Source organism: Glandiceps talaboti, chromosome 23, assembly GCF_964340395.1.
Source record: "Glandiceps talaboti chromosome 23, keGlaTala1.1, whole genome shotgun sequence".
Taxonomy (NCBI): Eukaryota; Metazoa; Hemichordata; class Enteropneusta; family Spengelidae; genus Glandiceps; species Glandiceps talaboti.
Window position 1 is genome coordinate 12,746,046 of NC_135571.1, and position 23,353 is coordinate 12,769,398.

A 23,353-nucleotide genomic window follows, 5' to 3' on the forward strand; every position below is an offset into this window, starting at 1 on the left:
GAGAGAGAGAGAGAGAGAGAGAGAGAGAGAGAGAGAGAGAATCTCTTAATGTAAATTGAACATTGAATAGTCTAGACATTCTATGGATATTGCTTAACAAACTCAGATAAAAAAATCAACCATTGAAGTAACCCACATGTACACATGCATACACCTATTTACATATTTATTAATATAACACGTTTTTACTGCTGGCAGCGTTTGTATTCTATACTCAACCTGTTTAGCTATCTCACATTTCAAGTGATAATTCGTGTGAACAGTCCCAATAGAAACAGCTAGAACCGACGTTTTGTTTAAAAAATGTATATTTGCTGATATCGTCACATATATTTTAAACCATCGTCGTACAACACAGCCTTTTTACGGCATCGTCGTACACAACAGCCTCTTTTACGGCATCGTCGTACACAACAACCTCTCTTTTGAGGTATCGTCGGTCGTACACTACACCCTCTTTTACGGCACCGTCAAGCGTTTCGTCAGCAGAAACATTATACTTTTGTGAGAATGATTTTTTAGACCCACTGTGCATTTTATCTGTCGACACTTTTCGTGCACACTTTACAATGAATCCAGTTCGTAGTTTATACATAAATAATAATCATGGGGTAATGTTTGTGTGGCATACTCCGCGATCATCTCTAGTTCTTCAAGCTGAGGCCAAATATCAAAAATTGTGTGTGTCCGAATTCGAAACCCAACCCACCATAGTTTAAGCCCCCGACCTCAAACATTTGTTTAAACATTTAAAATAAAAAGATAAGAAATTCGTGACCTTTCCCCATTGATGTCAGTACATATTTCATCAAACTATCACAGAGGGGGTATTCTGACTGACATTTTGTTTGTTTTGGGTCATAGCAATATTTGTCAAAAATGACAACTAAAAAGGTAACTCCAAATAAAATAAAATAAAATCCCGACCTACCTACCCTGTCATCTCAGGTCATATTATCTGGAAACACACACACACACACACACACACACACACACACACACACACACACACACACACACACACACACACACACACAATTATTATTTTTCGGCTTATCAAACAATATATTGAAAGTCAAAACTATACGAAAAGTTGACCATGTCTTTCCACCGAGGTAAATCTTGGGCAGAGGATGTGTAAATGTGGGTAGTATGAGACGAAGTACCACCTTTGACTTAATTTACCCCCCGGTGATCTCTCACCTCGGGGTTGGAGACAGTCAAAAGTGGTACTGTGTCTCGTACTACCTTGACAGAGATGGTGGTTAGACTATTTAGTCAAGTATTAAAAGATTGAAAATAGACTTCGATTTGTGAAAGAGTTAGTCTAGTTCCTGACAGGGATCGTATTTCGAATGTACTTCATCACTGTACCATAGACCATATTCACATACGGAATACAGTCCATGGGATAGTGATGAAGCACATACGGAATACGGTCCATAGCATAGTGATGAAGTACGTAATATGGTCCATGGGATAGTGATGAAGCACATACGTAATAGGGTCCATGGGATAGTGATGAAGCACATACGGAATACGGTCCATGGGATAGTGATGAAGCACATACGGAATATGGTCCATGGGATAGTGATGAAGTCATTCGGAATACAGTCCATGGGATAGTGATGAAGTACGTAATATGGTCCATGGGATAGTGATGAAGCACATACGGAATATGGTCCATGGGATAGTGATGAAGTACATACGGAATAGGGTCCATGGGATAGTGATGAAGTACATACGGAATAGGGTCCATGGGATAGTGATGAAGTACGTAATATGGTCCATGGGATAGTGATGAAGCACATACGGAATATGGTCCATGGGATAGTGATGAAGTACATACGGAATAGGGTCCATGGGATAGTGATGAAGTACATACGGAATAGGGTCCATGGGATAGTGATGAAGTACATACGGAATAGGGTCCATGGGATAATGATGAAGTACATATGGAATACGGTCCATGGGATAGTGATGAAGTACTTACGGAATATGGTCTATGGGATAATGATGAAGTCATTCGGAATATGGTCTATGGGATAGTGATGAAGTCATTCGGAATATGGTCCATGAGATAGTGATGAAGTACGTAATAGGGTCCATGGGATAGTGATGAAGTACATACGGAATAGGGTCCATGGGATAGTGATGCAGTACATACGGAATATGGTCCATGGGATAATGATGAAGTACATATGGAATACAGTCCATGGGATAGTGATGAAGTACATACGGAATAGGGTCCATATGATAGTGATGAAGTACGTAATGTGGTCCATGGGATAGTGATGAAGTCATTCGGAATACAGTCCATGGGATAGTGATGAAGTACATACGGAATATGGTCCATGGGATAGTGATGAAGTCATTCGGAATACAGTCCATGGGATAATGATGAAGTCATTCGGAATACGGTCCATGGGATAGTGATGAAGTCATTCGGAATACGGTCCATGGGATAGTGATGAAGTACATACGGAATACAGTCCATGGGATAGTGATGAAGTCATTCGGAATACAGTCCATGGGATAGTGATGAAGTACATACGGAATATGGTCCATGGGATAGTGATGAAGTACATACGGAATACAGTCCATGGGATAGTGATGAAGTACATACGGAATACAGTCCATGGGATAGTGATGAAGTCATTCGGAATACAGTCCATGGGATAGTGATGAAGTACATACGGAATACAGTCCATGGGATAGTGATGAAGTCATTCGGAATACGGTCCATGGGATAGTGATGAAGTACATACGGAATACAGTCCATGGGATAGTGATGAAGTCATTCGGAATACGGTCCATGGGATAGTGATGAAGTACATACGGAATAGGGTCCATGGGATAGTGATGAAGTACATATGGAATACGGTCCATGGGATAGTGATGAAGCACATACGGAATATGGTCCATGGGATAGTGATGAAGCACATACGTAATAGGGTCCATGGGATAGTGATGAAGCACATACGGAATACGGTCCATGGGATAGTGATGAAGCACATACGGAATATGGTCCATGGGATAGTGATGAAGTCATTCGGAATACAGTCCATGGGATAGTGATGAAGTACGTAATATGGTCCATGGGATAGTGATGAAGCACATACGGAATATGGTCCATGGGATAGTGATGAGGTACATACGGAATATGGTCCATGGGATAGTGATGAAGTCATTCGGAATACAGTCCATGGGATAGTGATGAAGTACATACGGAATACGACCCATTGGATAGTGATGAAGTACATACGGAATAGGGTCCATGGGATAGTGATGAAGTACATACGGAATACAGTCCATGGGATAGTGATGAAGTACATACGGAATACAGTCCATGGGATAGTGATGAAGTACATACGGAATAGGGTCCATGGGATAGTGATGAAGTACATACGGAATATGGTCCATGGGATAGTGATGAAGTACATACGGAATAGGGTCCATGGGATAGTGATGAAGTCATTCGGAATACAGTCCATGGGATAATGATGAAGTCATTCGGAATACGGTCCATGGGATAGTGATGAAGTCATTCGGAATACGGTCCATGGGATAGTGATGAAGTCATTCGGAATACGGTCCATGGGATAGTGATGAAGTACATACGGAATACAGTCCATGGGATAGTGATGAAGTCATTCGGAATAGGGTCCATGGGATAGTGATGAAGTACATACGGAATATGGTCCATGGGATAGTGATGAAGTACATACGGAATACAGTCCATGGGATAGTGATGAAGTACATACGGAATACAGTCCATGGGATAGTGATGAAGTCATTCGGAATACAGTCCATGGGATAGTGATGAAGTACATACGGAATACAGTCCATGGGATAGTGATGAAGTCATTCGGAATACGGTCCATGGGATAGTGATGAAGTACATACGGAATACAGTCCATGGGATAGTGATGAAGTCATTTGGAATAGGGTCCATGGGATAGTGATGAAGTACATACGGAATAGGGTCCATGGGATAGTGATGAAGTACATACGGAATATGGTCCATGGGATAGTGATGAAGTACTTACGGAAAATGGTCCATGGGATAGTGATGAAGTACACTCTGAATTCGGAACTAGTAAGTATACAATAGACACCCCTGGAATCATAAACAGTAAACTGTAAATCCATGGAAGTATCAACCACAGGTTTGTATCTAGAGACACCATTCAAATTTGCACAATATCTTTGCCATGAAACACATCAGTTGGGAGATGGGCAGTATGTCTGCAATGAAGGCGTGTTTTGAAAATGAAAAAAAAAATGTTTTGTTAGGTATAAGAACTCAAACGTATGATATTGTACACCCAGAATAATATTGCACCACATTTTGGAAAACGTATGTTTTGTAGTGGTACACACGATAAATCAAATCAAATTGATTTTTGGGCCGCACCCAAAAATCAACGCCCTCAACGGCGATCATGATTTCAGCCTATTTCTACACAACTTATGGATAATTATATCAACAACTGATTAACATATACAATGTCCAATTATTGGTGAATATATTGTGGCTGTACAACTAATACAGTTTTTGAAAATAACATTCAGTTCAAAGTTTAGATTTGATGTCAGACGTGTCCTATCCGATGTCACAATACAAATAGAATAGGTTTTATGTAAGTATATTTTCACCTGATCTGAGTAAAAAGCATGTAAACTGAGCTTGTGTCTCTACAATATATCTTTACAAGTAACAGAACAATTTTATTAGTGAACACATCTTTAGTTGCTTGAAGCAAACAAATGTCCCTCACTGGGATGTAGCAACCTTCAAAGTCCGGGGATAAACTCTCAAATCCTCACATTTGGCCATGTGTTATCTTTAATATCAGTGGAGTTGTAATAATGATTACCTAAACGTAGTGGTACAAAAACATTCTTTATGTAGCTCTGGTTAAACCGAACTGGGCCTCTCAAGGTTAAAATCTATTGCCAACTTTTAAAGTTGGTTACTATAAAGAACAGTCAAGAAAGTACTTCCTTGTCTGTGTACAGGAAGTTAGTAAGAACTGTGAAGAACACGGAAGATTTCAAGGTCTACGAGATAGTGCGACCACCCCCTCATTCTAAATGGTACATCCCTACCTGTGGCCGGCCGTTAGCCTCGTTACCAAAGTACCTTCCCTTTCACCTCAGCGAATCAACATGATCGACATCAATGCGATTGTCAACAACGTGTGTTTGGATTGGAAATGGAATGATTGTGGCCTGATCGTCGCAGTACACACACCTTTTGTTCATTTATACACAATTGGTGTACGTATATGAGAACGTGTTCACTCGCATAACGGAAGAACAGAAAGTGACAACGTAACATTATTTATGTAATCTCCGTAACACTAACAGGAAGGAAACAAGAAATCGAACGCTCCGTAATCCGGATATAAATAAGCCGAGGTAAGATCTTCCCTATATACACCCATGGATCAACGAATTAACATTACAGTTACATTATTTACAGTAATAACAAAATGATGAAATTCTAAATCGTTTATCGCTGAAAGTGATTCTTTACAAACCAGAGTCATTCGAGTCTCATGAGAGAGAGAGAGAGAGAGAGAGAGAGAGAGAGAGAGAGAGAGAGAGAGAGAGAGAGAGAGAACGCAGAATGGCCACTTTGTCGTGTATTTTAGGAGACAGTCAAACACACATGATTCACAGGATAACAAAGCCACTGAATGACTCGAACTCATGCATGCATGGAGGCATGTGTTGTCATGTCAGAGGCCAATGAACATATTGTCAAGTTAGTTGTGTCATGGTCAGTCATATCCCCGACACGTTAATATGACCTTGTAACTGAAAAACGTGAACAACTGACTGTACTTGTCCGTAGACGCTCTGACTTGACGCAAATAACTGACTCGGTATCACTACATTTTACTAAATTATAACAGTTTGCATTTATTTATAGATTAGTATTGTTGTAGTTCTATTTTTAGCAAACAAGCTTTGTAAATTCAGTGGATATGGATCTATGCTTTGTTACAATGAACCCTTTCTGTTCAAATGGTAATATGTATCATTCCGTCCCAATTTCAACTAGTCCCATTTTCAACTCGCCCAAATTTCAGCTCGCCCTAGTGTCAACTCGACCCATTCACAACTCCGCTCAATTTTAACTCCTCCCCCCCACCCCCCCACCCGTGTCATCTCAACTCACTCACAACTCGGCCCAATTTCAATACATCGGTGTGGGCTGATTGCTTGTTTTTATTTGTCATCATGTGATTAACATCAGAAATCAGGTTTAAATCAGGTTTTCCTACCCAAATAGTGGCGGGATAATTAATCACATTGAAAGTCAACACATAGTGCACACACAATGTTCTTACGTGTAATGTAACATCTTTTATAACTAAAATCAGGAAAGGCGATCATACTACTTTTCAAACAGTGTCATTACCTCCTGGAATAACTTACCTGCTACTGTTATAACATCACCAACTTTAAAGTCTTTCAAAACAGTCCAGACAAATATTGGAATGACTAACTAAGTATATTACAGACCCAAGTGTTTTTTGATCACTTAGCATGTACAGTATCTTGTTTACCAACTCACAGTTCAAGTTGTATATATATATATATATATATATATATATATATATATATATATATATATATATATATATATATATATATATATATATATATATATATATATATATATATATATATTACGCTCTGCCACTGCGGTATAGAGCACTGTCTTATAGCAGATTGATACTCACCGAGTTATATATATATATATATATATATATATATATATATATATATATATATATATATATATATATATATATATATATATATATATATATACATGTATATATATATCTTTTTAGTACTCTACAAGTAATTACTATCTTGAACTCTGTAAAAAAAACTTGGACTTTGTGATGAACACTAGGACCATGAACTAATTCACACACACACACACACACACACACACACACACACACACACACACACACACACACTTTGTTACTAAATGTATGTTTTGGTGATTGATTGTTTTTTGGACAATTTGACATTTGATCAGCTCATAGACTATTAGCCTTATTCAGCTGTAATTTGATATGATATATGATATGATATATGATATATGATATGATATGATATATGATATATGATATGATATGATATATGATATATGATATGATATATGATATATGATATGATATGATATATGATATATGATATGATATGATATGATATGATCATATCACTATAATCCCAATGCAATTGTGACAATAGTTATATATCCTACCAAGCTTTGTACTTTATCATTCAAATCTTAGGATGAGAAATACAGGAGTAAGATTTTTGGTCAGACTGAAATCGAGATGAACAATGTGCACAAATAGGCATGATCCATAGAGTAGGCTTTACCTTGTTTACATATTTTGCATGTAGGCTCTAGCCGTGCGTTCCCGAATTTCATACGTACATGCACACATAAATTATATTGCAAAGATCTGTAAATTACTTTACTACGCCCAATTTTACAAGGGAGTACGTGAGATGATTTGAAAATGGAGCGAGTTGAAATGTGTGTATACCAAATATAAATGACTACAATACTTGACAATACTATAGTATATGTTTTATAGAAGACATGTATTGTCTGTAACATATGGTGAACAGACATTAGTGTTCGCTGAATTCAATGGAACCATGCTTTGTTGTAATAAACCCTTTATGTTGAAATGGTAAATTCAAGCCGGATATCCAGTATACATGTGTGCTGTTTGAGGTATGGCAAGGTTGCATGACCCAAACCACAACCAGTCCCAATGCATTGTATCAGTCATTGCATGTCTGTCAATGGTTTACATGTAGATATATACAATGCACAACAAACATTACTATTTGCAATTCTTGGTACCCACAATAGAAATTTTAATACCTCATGCTAGGGGGTCAAAAAAGAACGAGAAGGCTGACTTATTTTCATGCACGCCTATAGTAATGCATACATGTGAAGCGTGTGGAGTAGAAGTAATGGCGTAGAAATCGAATGTTCATTATTTTTAACATTTATTTTGTCAGTAAACAGGTCAATATAATATACAGTGTACTGACTGGTCAAAGTATTAATATCAGTTAATATGTTTGCAGTATTGTAGATTTAGTGGCCACATGATGGTTGAATAGTTAGAGTGATAGATCGTTCAGTCCTACTGTGGTATAATATGTAGTATTTATTACCCATAATTAAAATAGGTATCTTATAAAATATTAGTATTAGGCCAAATTAAAAAAGAGTTTGCTTCTGGTTACCCGACCCCACATAGTTTTCCAGTCCGACCCTAAACTTTTTTTAATGTATTTGAAAAAAATGATAATAAAATCGTGAAAATCGTGAATTCTCGCCAGAAATAGTGGATGCGAAAACTGACATAAACTGAAAAAGACAATATAAAACTATTCTTCCAATCTGTAATGGCTGTACATCTGATAGGAAGAAATAAATAACACAGAGACCATTTGGAAAACAATGGAAAACATAACTACCTGAACTAGACACTCACATATGAAAATATATATATATATATATATAATAAAATAAAAAATCTACCTACCCCACCTATTCTAAAATTGAGTGAAATCGGAACCACACAATTGTTTTTGTTAGCCCTTATACAGCAGGTTATACCATGTATACATATAGGGTGCATTTTCTAGCTTTTCAGTCTAAAATGGGGGTCTGTATTTATCAAGGTAAAGAGTCTAAAAGTAAAATGGCGGTCACAACATAATGTTTGATTTTGTGTTGTCTACAATGTAGTCCATTGTCCTTTACCAAATCATAACTGTGCCATTAATAGCAGAATGTTTTCAGTTCAGGAATATGGGACTACTGGTCACATCCTTCTGAAATCAATTTCGAGCCCTGTACATAGGAGTTTTGCAAGTCATACATATAGATAAACACAATACAATTGTGACCTCATTATTCAAACCACAGACAATAACTCACCTCACTGTATGTGTATATACATGTACATGACACAAGGTCACGGAAGGCAGGGGTGAACAAATGATTTTGTGAACTGGTGGTCCCGGACCAGTGACTTAAAAAATCCAGTGGTCCTCGCTGAAAGAATTAGAGGTCCAAGGTCCCACTAATGTGAAACATTAATTCTTACCTATGAATCCTGTATATTCAGACGAGTTTTTAACATAGTTATTAACAGTAAGGTATTGGTCCGACGGACCAGACAAGGTAAAATTTGTGTGGTCCGCCCAAAAAAATCGCTAGTCCCGAACCCAGGACTAGTGGATTTGTTCACCCCTGGAAGGACAACCCTGTTACAACTTTTACAACTGGTATTCATAACATAGTGACCAACAAATTATGTATCATTTAACCCTTTCATGACTAGAGACAAGTTTTAAATAATATGGGGACCCAATTTATATGAATATTTTCATCATTACAATAATATTACTTTATTAGGAAGTAACATTTCTTTAATTCCAGTCTAAAATGAAGTTGATATATGCCAAAAACTTACATAAAAACAAGAATTTTGTCCAAACAATTTTGGCGGGAATGTTTCCAGTATTGAAGGGGTTAATGGATGACATTGTAAAATGTGTTACAACTGATAAATGTAGTGGCCAACCAATCTGAAAATGTAGTAAAAAATTACCAATAATGTAGCAATTAATCAACTGATGAAGTTGTGACCAACAATAATGTAAGAACCTGGTAATGTAGTGAAAAATTACTGATAATTTCTAAAATCAACTGATAATGTATCAATTAATTGATGAAGTTGTGACCAACAATAATGTAAGAACCTGGTAATGTAGTGAAAATTTACTGAAAGCTTCTAAAATCAACTGATAATGTATCAATTAATTGATGAAGTTGTGACCAACAATAATGTAAGAACCTGGTAATGTAGTAAGAATTTCCTGATAACTTGTGAAATCAACTTGTGAAATTGTAGATTTTACCTACTTATCACCCTTAACAAAAACAGTGGTAGGAAACCCTGGTAAAATGACAGGGGCACTCAGGTAGATTTTACCTACTTACCACCCTGTACAAAAACACTGGTAGGGAACCCTGGTAGAATGACAGGGGAACTCCGGTAGATTTTACCTACTTACCACCCTGTACAAAAACACTCGTAGAGAACCCTGGTAAAATGACAGGGGCACTCAGGTAGATTTTACCTACTTACCACCCTTAACAAAAACACTGCTTAAATACATTCTATAATATTTCTTGATAATCATATAAGATATTGTGATTAAAAGAAACAACTCGTTTCTAATACAACAATATATTATATACTGTCAGATAAGGGTCAGATGAATGAGCGATTTAGCTACTGCATGTCAGTTCTGCTTAAGAGATACAGATGATGGGTAGACACCTGTGACCATACTGATCCATTTCAAGCTTTTGTACTAAAACAATATTTAGATTTTAATCCCCAATATTTTCCTGTGTTCAGCTAAGGGAAATACGAGTGACCTAAGGGGCCTTTGTCACTATGAGTCCCTAGGTCATGAGTATTTTCTGGCTGAATGAAGATAAATAGTGGAGAATAACATAATTATACCAGCGACAGTGATATCAAAGAAATATTGAGGAAAGTTATAGCAATTTTGAATGTTTTTAACTCATATTTCGAACATACGGGATTTCGCTGGGTACTCCAGGTTCCTCCAACTTCTTTAACACTTGGCATTCCTCTTGTGGCAACCATTCAACAAATTTCCAAATTTATTTGGACGAATAAAGATTATTATTGTTATTATTTTTCTTATAGTAATCAATAGTTCAGTGTAGGATAAAAAACTAAATTCTTTTAGTTAGGCGATTTGGAATGTTTTGCACTCATACATATAGGAACAGGTTATCGTGGTGTAGAATGACCAGGATATATAGTCCATATTTTCTGTTTAAAGACATAACTTGGCTTGTGCATGATTAATTACTGTAGATACTATTCCCCAGTACATTTCTTTGTTCAGCCAAGGGAAATATGAGTAACTTGAGGGGCCTTGTCACTATCATTAATGTGAGTAACTTGAGAGACCTTGTCAGTGTCACTAGGATTAATGGTTGATAGAGGTAAATAAAACTTTACGAATCTTGATAATTTTCAGGCTGAATAAGCATATCAGACAGGAGCTTAATATAATGTACAGCTGCAAATGTGAATAATATTTATGGTTTTATACATATGCATGTGCATTTCAAATACTACAGTATCTATGACAGAACAACAAATTTGAAAATTCACGTGTTGTTTATTTGAAGACATTCAACACTGTTTATGAAAAATAATAATAATAATAAAAATATATTTATTCATTATTACAGTAGCAGAAATACTGTAAACTTAGATATTTTCACTTCTAGAAAATTTTGCGATTTTTAAAGTTTTGAACTAGTTCTGAAAGACTAATTTTTACCAATCACCAGACTAGTACATTGTGTTCATGTACAAGAAGGCATTTTAGTCACTACTTATTTTTACTAATTACCAGACTGGTACGTTGTGTTCATGTACAAGAAGGCATTTTAGTCACTCCTTATTTTTACTAATTACCAGACTGGTACATTGTGTTCATGTACAAGAAGGTATTTTAGTCACTACTTATTTTTACTAATTACCAGACTGGTACATTGTGTTCATGTACAAGAAGGCATTTTAGACACTACTTATTTTTACTAATTACCAGACTGGTACATTGTGTTCATGTACAAGAAGGCATTTTAGTCACTACTTATTTTTACTAATTACCAGACTGGTACATTGTGTTCATGTACAAGAAGGCATTTTAGACACTACTTATTTTTACTAATTACCAGACTGGTACATTGTGTTCATGTACAAGAAGGCATTTTAGTCACTACTTATTTTTACTAATTACCAGACTGGTACATTGTGTTCATGTACAAGAAGGCATTTTAGTCACTACTTATTTTCACTAATTACCAGACTGGTACATTGTGTTCATGTACAAGAAGGCATTTTAGTCACTACTTATTTTTACTAATTACCAGAATGGTACATTGTGTTCATGTACAAGAAGGCATTTTAGTCACTACTTATTTGTACTAATTACTAGACTGGTACATTGTGTTCATGTACAAGAAGGCATTTTAGTCACTACTTATTTGTACTAATTACCAGACTGGTACATTGTGTTCATGTACAAGAAGGCATTTTAGTCACTACTTATTTTTACTAATTACTAGACTGGTACATTGTGTTCATGTACAAGAAGGCATTTTAGTCACTACTTATTTTTACTAATTACCAGACTAGTACATTGTGTTCATGTACAAGAAGGCATTTTAGTCACTACTTATTTTTACTAATTACTAGACTGGTACATTGTGTTCATGTACAAGAAGGCATTTTAGTCACTACATATTTTTACATTTTTTTTTTCCAGTGAAGTAAACGAAAATAAATCTTCAGCGAAAATTTCTAGGTTGACAGTGTTTCATACAGTACTAAAATAAATAAAATACTTCTTTCATAGATTGCCAAAAATAACAAGTCATGTATTCCTTTCCCCCGCCTCCAACATGATACATGTACAACTGCCGACATCAGACCATGGACAAACTGAACCTGTTACAAACAGGGAAAGTAAACAAATGAATTTTAGATTAATAACACTTGGCTCAGCATGTTGTAAGTACAGAGACTTGTATTACATACCATGGTTTGATAAGAACAGTTTTATGGCCTCTTTATGTGCACATGAAATGCCAGGGGAACTTCAAATTTGTTTGTGAACCTGAACTATTATGTACAGAGGTGTACAACTGATGAAATGTAATACAAGTCTGTGTACTTTGTGAGTGTGAACTATTATGTAAAGTGGCCATAAAACTGTTCTTATCAAATGATGAAATGTAATACAAGTCTGTGTACTTTGTGAGTGTGAACTATTATGTAAAGTGGCCATAAAACTGTTCTTATCAAATGATGGAATGTAATACAAGTCTCTGTACTTTGTGAGTGTGAACTATTATGTAAAGTGGCCATAAAACTGTTCTTATCAAATAATGAAATGTAATACAAGTCTGTGTACTTCCAACATGCTGTGCCAAGTGTTAATAGTCCAATGCAGTTCCATTTGTCCATGGTCTGATGTCTGAAGTTGTACATGTATTACCAGCTGTTTCCAAACAAACTACAGAAGTCTGGCAGCTGACAACAAGCGTGATTCCTTAATGCCTAGATTCTGTTATGAATCAGCATTCAAACGTGAAAGGATTATTGTTCACGTCATACAATTTATAGAATTCTCATATTGGCACTGTATACTTTGTGTGTTTTTCCAGATTATTGCTCTGGTAAAAAAACATATGTAAAGTGGCCATATGGATTATAAAACAATTTTATAATGGCATCCTACTTGAAAAACCAATGTGAAACGACATAGACCAAGTCTGTGTTTGTAACTCAAAACATTCCAAAAACCTCAAAAATGTGTAAAAAGTTTGTTATTGTACATACAATAACAAACCTTTTGTACGCATTTATCAATCTTCTGCAATATATTGGTTTAAGGGTTATGTAAAATCATTCTTTTGTTTCGGACCAACTTTTTTGTACCCCATGTATGTCAGACAATTTTTTTTCTTCACACCTACGGGTGCATGGATTTCAATCCTCATCTAAACTGGGCCTCAATTAATTAATTAATTAATTAATTAATTGATTAATTAAACATTTACACAGCGTCTTATTTTCTTCTTTGTTTTGTTTCTGCAGGAGGCTTGTTTGTTGATTTCCCGGAGAAAAGTTGGAAGGGCCGTGGCAATGGCGGCCAATGGCTTGGCATCCACCACTAAAGTGGTTGGATTGAAAAAGCAAGTGTTTGTATGTATGTGTATATTTGGTGTGGTAATTATCCTGACTATTTTAGCGACTTCCAACACTGTAGTACAATCATATACAGGACATGTCGGTCATAGAATTAGGTAAGTTGTAATAATAATCAGATTTCTTATTTAAGTGGCCATGTGATTGAAGATTGGATATTTATTTTGGATTTTTAATTTATGAAACAATTTTATCATGGCTTCCTACTTGAAAAATCAATATGAAATAACATATGCCAAGTCCTTGTTTGTAACTCAATATATTGCAAAATCATAATGACTGTTTACTGTTTTTTATTATATGCACAATAACAAACCTTTTGCATATTTTTTTCAATATATTGAGTTACAAACACAGACTTAGTCAATGTTGTTCACATTGATTTTTCAAGTAGGACACCATGATAAAATTGTTTTATAAATTAAAATCCAAAATAAATACCTAATCTTCATCTAATATGGCCACTTTAAAGTCATCAAATCAGTAGAGAGAGAGAGAGAGAGAGAGAGAGAGAGAGAGAGAGAGAGAGAGAGAGAGAGAGAGAGAGAGAGAGAGAGAGAGAGAGAGAGAGAGAGAGAGAGAAGAGAGAGAGAGAGAGAGAGAGAGAGAGAGAGAGAGAGAGAGAGAGAGAGAGAGAGAGAGAGAGAGAGAGAGAGAGAGAGAGAGAGAGAGAGCGAGATGTAAGAGTGTGCAGCAACACCTCTATGTGTATATCTATGCAATCACTGGTATATACATATGGAATACATTTCTTAAACTGCATGCTTTGTGAAAATCATGAAAAGGATATTGACTTATACAACACTTTGTTTATTTTTTCAGCAATATTCCATCCTTTGTACATCAGTTTACATCTTCCAAGTCTCAACAGAACACCTCCCAGTCACTAAATGTAAGTATATATACATTTAAACTATATACAGTGTACTGTACAAGTTTTCATCATTTGGATGTGTGCCCATGATCATTGTGTCTACACCTTGTCAAGTAATTTTTAAGAATTTTCAATTTTCATTTTCATTCATAATGTCAGTGAATTTACAATGAAATTCAAATGACCAGTATGAAAGAAATAGTTACAACTATGATTTTCAAGATAAACTCAATTGATAAGACCCCTGTATATAAACAACTACACTTTTTCAAAAGTTGAATTCAAATAATTAATGCCACTGGTATCTGATAACAGGAGGTTGTAAAATACAGCGTTACCCGACCCCCACCTAGTTTTTCACGCCAACCCTAAACTTTTTTTTACATATTCAAGAAAAATCTAGAAAATTGTGAAGTCTCGCAAGAAATAGTGGATGTGGAAACAGACATCAACTGAAAAAGACAATATAAAACTGTTCTTCCAATCTGTAATGGCTGTACATCTGATGAGAAAAAGCCAATAACACAGAGACCATATAGAAATCAACAGAAAACATAACTACCTGAACTAGACACTCACATATGAAAAAAAAAAAAAAATTGAAAAATGAAATAAAAAATCTACCTACCCCACCTATTTTAAAATTGAATGTAATTGGAACAACACAACTTTTCTTTACGCTTATTTTTTATTTATTTTTTTAAATTCTTTTTTGTTGGGAATTGTTCCCAGTGATTTTCTTTTAGATAGACATGTACAAACATAACCACAACCACACATGTCTACAGAAATCTGTTCATGCTTGGAACTACGTGACAGGGCTATGTTGCTGTGGAACTGCCTAGGCTTTCCCAGTCAGTTCACATGCTATCCTGGAGTCACCAAGGTCTGGCAAACATGTAACATAGCACCTGTGAGCTCCGCGGGAGTAATCATCCCTGACTGTTCGAGTCATTACTCTGGAGTCATCCGTCTCCCCCCCCCCCCCACAACTTTTCACTCAGTTTGTGAGTGAGACATGGCAAAGTGATACAGCCTACCCATCGAGCCTGTAGAACACTCACCCTGGGTTTGTGAGTGAGACATGACTGAATGATACAACCTACCCATCAAGTCTAGAACACTCACCCTGGGTTTGTGAGTGAGACATGGCTGAGTGATACAGTCTACCCATCAAGTCTAGAACACTCACCCTGGGTTTGTGAGTGAGACATGGCTGAGTGATACAGTCTACCCATCAAGTCTAGAACACTCACCCTGGGTTTGTGAGTGAGACATGGCTGAGTGATACAGTCTACCCATCAAGTCTAGAACACTCACCCTGGGTTTGTGAGTGAGATATGGGTGAGTGAAACAGTCTACCCAATGAGTCTAGAACACTCACTCAGGATTTGGGTCAGTCACAGAAAAATCCCTTCTGTCTAGTGGGATTTGAACCCATGACCTCTGATGACTAATCCTGAGCTCAAACCACTATGCTAGATCTATTTACTAAAAGCAAGGAACATATTTTCCAGTTGACACAAATATATCAATGTGACGGAAGCCATGGTTTTACAACAATTGTACTAAATAAAATTTATTCATCAGTAAATAGAGTATTGTAATCTGCCCCCCCCCCCCCCCCCCCCCTCCCCTCCCCTACAACAGAAAGTCTAATGATTACTACATATTTAAAAACCATAGAAATACCCATGGTAACCAAAAATTTTAATATCCACTGGTCTCTTGTGGTGGATGATTTCCTTTTTGTCACAGTTATGATAATGTTGTACATGCATATAATGAAAACAATAAATTCAGAAGTAACCATGGTAACCATACATGCAATATTTGTATATGCCAAAGTTAATAAAAACCACCCTCATTAAGTTCTGAATAATTGGGTCCCAATAAATTTATATTGTACCATAATGGTAGCAACGTAATGGGGGACATTGGTTACAATTCATAAAATAGTAGAAACACAGTATGAACATTCACTAATTTTTAGCACAACTGAACTGAAAGGTTCAGTAGTGCTATAGGCATGGCAAAGTGTCTGTCTGTCTGTCTGTCTGTGTGTGTGTGTGTATGTGTGTAAACAACTTAAAGTCAAAAACTGCTGGACCGATTGCTTTGATATTTGGTGGTCATGTTACTTCTGGTGTCTAGTTGGGAAATTGTTCAAATGAAAGTGATTGAATCAGGGATGTGGGTTTTGGGTCAAAAAATGTGATTTTTGGTCAAAAAACTTAAACTCAGAAACTACTGGGCAGATTGGTGCGAAATTTGGTGGGAACATTCTTAAGGGGGTGTAAAGTAAGATTTGTTCATGACGGGATGATTCCATCAGTGATATGCAAATTAGGGCTGAAAATGTGTCTTTTTGGTTGAAAATCTATCATTCCAAAACCACTGAGCAGATTGGGCTGAAATTTAATGGAAATGCATTTAGGGATGTATGGACGAAGATATGTTAAGCATACCATGATTCCATGAGTGATATGGAATTAAGGTGTAAAAATGTGAATTTTGGTCAAAACTTATATCTCAAAAAATACTAAGTGAATGAGTTTGAAACTTGGTGAGATGTTTCTAGAAGTGTTATTGTTTGTCATTGCTTTTCCTCAAAAATCTTCAACTCTGAAATTACCCAGTAGATTGAGCTTAACTTTGTTGAGAATGTGTAGATTTGTCCTCATTAATAGCTGACACAGTGAGAACAGTACATTGTTAATTAACTATAATGTTTACTTTACTATTTCCTCTGGTGGTAAAGCCTGTAGCATGGCCAGTTTGGTTTATGACTGGATTATGTAATATATTGTAAGACAGCTGTTTCATCACCTACCCATATAAACTGAATGTAGCTGGCTTTTACAATATTACAATAAGACAACCAAGAAAGATAAACCTGTTATATTGGTATGACTTGGTTCCAAATTGATTTAAAAAAATAAAGAAGTACAAAACCTTGTAGACACATCCCTTTAAAGTTTGATTAGGATGTTGCTATACTTGTCTTGTACACTTCCAACATAGGATGGCTGGATTATGATGATGGAAATTAGGTATGAAAATTTTGTTTTGGTTACAACTTTAAATCTTCAAAAAAATTATATATCTATCATTGCCCTGAACATGAAGTTGTGCGGCAACGCAATATTTGCGCTATTTTTGATAAATAAACATGTTTGCTTCTAAATTTAATTCTTCTCGTAATGCCAATACCTAGAACAAGTCAATGAGTTTTGAAATATGGACATTATACTTGTAGATAATAATAATAACAATAATAATAATAATAAAAATAAAAATATTGAATTCTTATCAGCGCATTATGCAAGTCTCAATGGGCTTTGCAAAACTAAACAGTGAAAATGTTCAATAAAAAACAGAAAGACCTTTAAAAAAAACTGTTAAAGCCTAATATCCAAGATAAAACCAAAGAGGGACCTTAAAAACTGTGAAAATCTAATGTCGGTGGCCCAGTGGTTAGCTCGTACGCCTCTTACCTCTGCAGCCTAGGTTCGAACTCGGCTGGGTTTGATTAAATTTACCACGCTGTAAGTAAGAAGAGTGTCGTTCAGTTTGACTCCGAACAACGCAGGTTTTCCCCGGGTATTCCGGTTTCCTCCTGCATTAACACTGAACTTTCCTCCTGTTATTGGGCAGTGCCTGTTGGATGGTTAATAAATAGATAAATAAAAATAAATGAACAAAGAAGGACCTTAAAAATTATCACAATGTCAAGTAAAATGTATCCACAAACTTAATTTGCATAGAAATCAAAACAAAATACAAAAAATTGGTGTTAGATATACTTCATATTATACAAATACATTCAGTCATTATTTGCGGGGATTTTTCATAAATTGTGCTTCAGGTTGTATAATTATATTATTCCCAATATACAATTCATTGAACACAAAACACTCGCTCATCTATTGACTCGTAGTGACAAGGCCCCTTAGGTCACTCGTTTTAACCTAGGCTGAACAAAGAAAAATGTATGTGAGAATAATATCCATCTCATTCTAATTTTTGAAATCAAAAAGTCAAAAATACATCATGATAATAAAATAAATAATGAATTTCTCCTTCTGATTGATTGATTGATTCATTGATTGATTCATTGATTAATGATAATCAGTAGTAGCATGGGTCACCTTGATTATAATGAGGTAATTATTGTATATTTTGATCTTTAGAAAACAAAAGTTGACATGTCAGACCAGGGACATAGCGCAGTTGTGGATAAAATATTCAAAGACAGCTACGCCATTACCAATGAAGATACAGATAAAATGAAGTATGTCGATGTTGAGAATCAAGATATAGCATTGTCACCTGATGACAAAGAAATACAACAGCAAGACAAATCACAAGCAGAGAAAGTCGAGCCACAGCAAGAAGAACAAGAAGAACCAGAACATGTCAAACCAGAAGAACAACAGCCACAAGAACAACAACAACAATCACAACAACAACCTCAACAACAGCCACAAGAACAACAACAACAATCACAACAACAGTTAGTTCCACAGCCAGATCCTGTTATGGATGATTTATTTAAAATTGACACAAACTATGCTGTTAAAGTTGGAGATACAGTGAATTACGTTGAAGATGAGGAATCGCAAGAACTGATAGCACCACAACCAGGCCTAGGGCAACAACAGGACATGAAAATAATACAACAAGATGGTGAAAAACAGGAAGATCAAAATAATGCTGAGCTTCAACAACAACAACAACAACAACAACAACAACAACAACAACAGAATCCAAGTCTTGAACAGGATAAAAAGACAGGAGATAAAAGTATACCGCTAGATACAGCGTGTCAGCGCAAGGATGACATTGCATTTTTCAAAATGCATAAATGTAGCAGTAGTACTATACAAAATATGTTATTCCGCTATGGAGAGAAACATGACTTAACATTTGTGATGCCACCAAAAGGAAACTACCTGGGATATCCAACACCATTTAACAAGAAATTTATGATAAAAGTACCGTGGAATGTATATAATATTTATACTTTTCACTCACGTTTTAACTACAGAGGTAAGTTTGAAGTTCTGATATTGTAATTATGTTAAACTAAAAGTGTATCATTATAAAATGACGATCCTGTCCACTACTATCTGTGATACACTGTTAAAAGAGAGCATTTTACTTGGTTTCATAAATATTTGATTTCACAAAAAATATACTCTGGCCGCACGTGAATATATGTTAGCATCATACAAGTATAAAAAGACATTCTAAAATGTATAACATAGTCATTTGACATTAGGACTATGTTATACCTCAAACCCACACAACAAATCTTTAACACAGACAGAAAACCTTTTTTTTGAGAGACAGAGACAGAGACATACAGAGAGAGAGAGAGAGAGAGAGAGAGAGAGAGAGAGAGAGAGAGAGAGAGAGAGAGAGAGAGAGAGAGAGAGAGAGAGAGAGAGAGAGAGAGAGAGAGACAGACAGACAGACAGACAGACAGACAGACAGACAGACAGAGACAGATGGACAGTTAGACAGACAGACAGACAGAGACAGATGGACAGTTAGACACAGACAGTGAGATAGACAGACAGTCATTTTACCCCAAATAAGGTTCACAAATGAGAGAAAAAGAGGGAGAAGAAAGGTGTAGTTAACATTCTCATTTTGATTTACATGTAGTAGCGATGATAATTACCAATGTGTTAATTCAAAATAGTAATAAATGATTTCATAGCACTTCTGACTTTATTCTTGTTTTCCCCTTGTTCCAGGGATAAGTGAAGTTATGCCAAAAGACACAGTGTTTGTAACAGCAATAAGGGATCCTGTCAAGATGTATGAATCAGGTTTCACGTATTTCCGTCTTGGAGCACGATACGGACTGAAAGGACCTGATGCCTTGGAAAAGTTTCTGGATAATGCTGACAAATATTTCAAATCCAACAATAACAAAGGACGTGTCAAAAATCCAATGTTGTATGATCTAGGAACAGACGTCAATGATATGTACAATATGCCAAAACTTGAAGCAAGAATAAAAGAACTTGGAAATATTTTTGATTTTGTGATAATAACAGAATACTTTGATGAATCGCTTATACTTCTGAAAGAGATGATGTGCTGGGAGCTAGATGATGTTGTTTCCTTTAAACTTAACGCTCGTAGTAGTTCGTCTGTCCATGCGGTGACTCCAGATATGGCTGTTAAGATAAAGAATTTCAATGCTGGAGATGTGAAGCTGTATAACTATTTCAATGAATCGTTTTTCAAAAAACTTGATGATTTTGGAAAAGACAGAATGAAAGAAGAAGTGGCAAAGCTTCATAAACGCAATATGGAACTTCAAGATATGTGTGTTGACTCACTACTAGAGACAAGTAACAGAGTATACCGCCCTCCAGGGTTGAAAGTTGAAGATTTTCGTTTGAAGCCAGGAATGGATCAAAATCCTATATGTAAAGGCATGACATTGCCAGAACTAATGTACACCGATAAAGTTCGCAAAGAACTTTACACCAAGATTCGTGATTATACCGCTAAACATGCCAGGCTACTTTAGAAACAACTTGCATCATTTTTGAGGTTCTTTTTATGTGGCTTGTCACATATGTCCAAGTACTTGTATGTTTCAAATGATCAAACTTCACACCTAGTCCAGAAACTTGGCTATTGACAGTGTCAATCTGTTATGTCATATAGCTACAGGAGAAATGAAACTGCCTTGGTGTTTCTCTCATTGGACATGATGCTTTTTACATAAGAAAGACACATTTCAGCTCCAGACTAACAATAACAGAGACACAATTAACACACAGCAAGATGCTTTTATTACCTAATCACATTGAAAAGTGATTGAAAAGTATTGCTATTCTTTAACAGTGCAGTAGAAAGTCTTCTGCGTAAAAATATTACATATGGACTTTAATGGCTTCAATTGTTTACTTTCCAACTGATAATCCACATATCAACTTGTCTGCTTCTAAATCCTCACTGTGAGCAGCACCCATATAATTGTTTATGTTGCAGATGAAGTTGTCTGTCTGTCTGTCTGTCTGTGTGTTTGTGTGTGTGTGTGTCTCTCTCTCTCTCGCTGTGTGTGTATGTGTCTCGCTGTGTTTTTTTTTGTGTGTGTATGTGTGTATGTGTATGTGTGTATGTGTGTCTCTCTCTCGCTGTGTGTGTGTGTGTGTGTGTGTGTGTGTGTGTGTGTGTGTGTGTGTGTGTGTGTGTGTGTGTGTGTGTGTGTGTAAAACAGTCTCATGAGTGAAACACCAAGGGATCTTCAATTCTCTATAAACACCTGAATTATGCACACACATCGATTCAAGTAATCACTGGTACATCAGCAGGGTCACTAATGATACAAATGTAGATTGTAATTCATTGTATAGCAATGAAGTCCAGCAGAGCGAAGACATCAATTTCAGGATGTATTATTATTCCATGACATATATTAAGTGGAACGGATTGTAAAAATGTGATTTTACTTAGATTAAAATAAAACATTTAGATCATATTTTAAGGCCTTGTTTTGATGCCACACAACTAATGATGTGATTAGTGAGAGTATTGTCATGGCAACGAGCCTACATTTCCATTTTAGGTACTTCAAATATGATTTTATTTTTTATTAAGTATGGAATGATGTCATCAGACTCTAAGATTGTAAATTTTAACTGAAAAAGTGCAGTGAATTGTACATATTTTAATCCTATTTTTGGAGTGATGTTTATATTTCACACTTTTACTGTAATCTAATACTTTTAGGCAATAGGCATTTCCAATATTTGCCACAGTGGCGCTCTACTTCCAGTCTGTGTGTACCTTGGGGGTAGACATGGTATAGGTTACTAGTTAATCATAGAGCACTGCTGCTTTCCTCAATATCTGAACAATATGAAAAACATCCCTGATTTACACTTCTATAGAATACCAAGGGACAAAGCTCTTTAAAGAAACAGTACTATGAGGTGATGATACCCCAATCTGAGTGAGGGCGCTGTATTCTCAATTGCCTGTTTGCAGTCTGAAATAGCCTATTTCCCTCAAAATCAAATTTGGTCATTTCTGTCCAAACTTTACCATTCAAAACTTGCTGCTGTTCATTTTGAAGTAATAAAAGAAAATTAAGGGTTCACTGTCTTGTTTTCATTGCGCTTAGCAATCTTTTATTTTCTAATATAGAGTTAATAACATAGTTAATTCGGCAGCCATATTGGTTTTGAAATGACTAAATTTTGATATTGTTTTCACCTATATTTCAAAGATATGTACGATGACCTTGGATTTTTAAATAAATTTTAGAATAGGTTGAGTTTTCTCAACCAAAGTAACAGTAAAAGTTGGAAGAGTTTATTCCCAAGATGCAATTCATGTGACAATTTTTTTATATAGTGGTTTGATTTCACAGTTTCAGTCATTTGTGAAAAATGTTATTTAGTTGTATCTATCTGTTTATATATAAAGCAAACAGTACAAAAACTAAGTGGACGTGTACACATTGGTGACGTTTCCATTTAATAACTGTTAACATTCTGGATACTTTTAGAAGTGACTATTACTGTGAAATATGTAGCAATTT

General features: G+C 35.8%; 1 protein-coding gene across 2 annotated transcripts; it reads left to right on the forward strand.

The window, feature by feature from the left end:
• Positions 1–5,164: 5,164 nt before the first annotated feature.
• On the forward strand, positions 5,165–21,929 carry LOC144452868 (galactosylceramide sulfotransferase-like). 2 transcript variants are annotated; one of them, XM_078144059.1, is made up of 5 exons: positions 5,165–5,424; positions 13,794–14,002; positions 14,727–14,796; positions 18,972–19,830; positions 20,544–21,929. In XM_078144059.1, exons 2-5 carry the CDS (start codon positions 13,842–13,844, stop codon positions 21,329–21,331), a joined length of 1,878 nt encoding a protein of 625 aa, XP_078000185.1. In that variant the 5' UTR covers positions 5,165–5,424; positions 13,794–13,841; the 3' UTR covers positions 21,332–21,929. The 2 variants fall into 2 exon arrangements, with proteins under 2 accessions (XP_078000185.1, XP_078000186.1); XM_078144060.1 differs by lacking the exons at positions 5,165–5,424; positions 13,794–14,002; positions 14,727–14,796 and adding an exon at positions 16,002–16,122.
• Positions 21,930–23,353: the final 1,424 nt, after the last annotated feature.

Bases quoted from the DNA above. Each gene is read 5' to 3' on its own strand.
- LOC144452868 (XM_078144059.1), top strand. From the start codon at position 13,842: ATGGCGGCCAATGGCTTGGCATCCACCACTAAAGTGGTTGGATTGAAA. The intron at 14,003-14,726 runs GTAAGTTGTAAT...TTATTTTTTCAG, and splicing joins CATGTCGGTCATAGAATTAG to CAATATTCCATCCTTTGTAC. The intron at 14,797-18,971 runs GTAAGTATATAT...TTTGATCTTTAG, and splicing joins ACACCTCCCAGTCACTAAAT to AAAACAAAAGTTGACATGTC.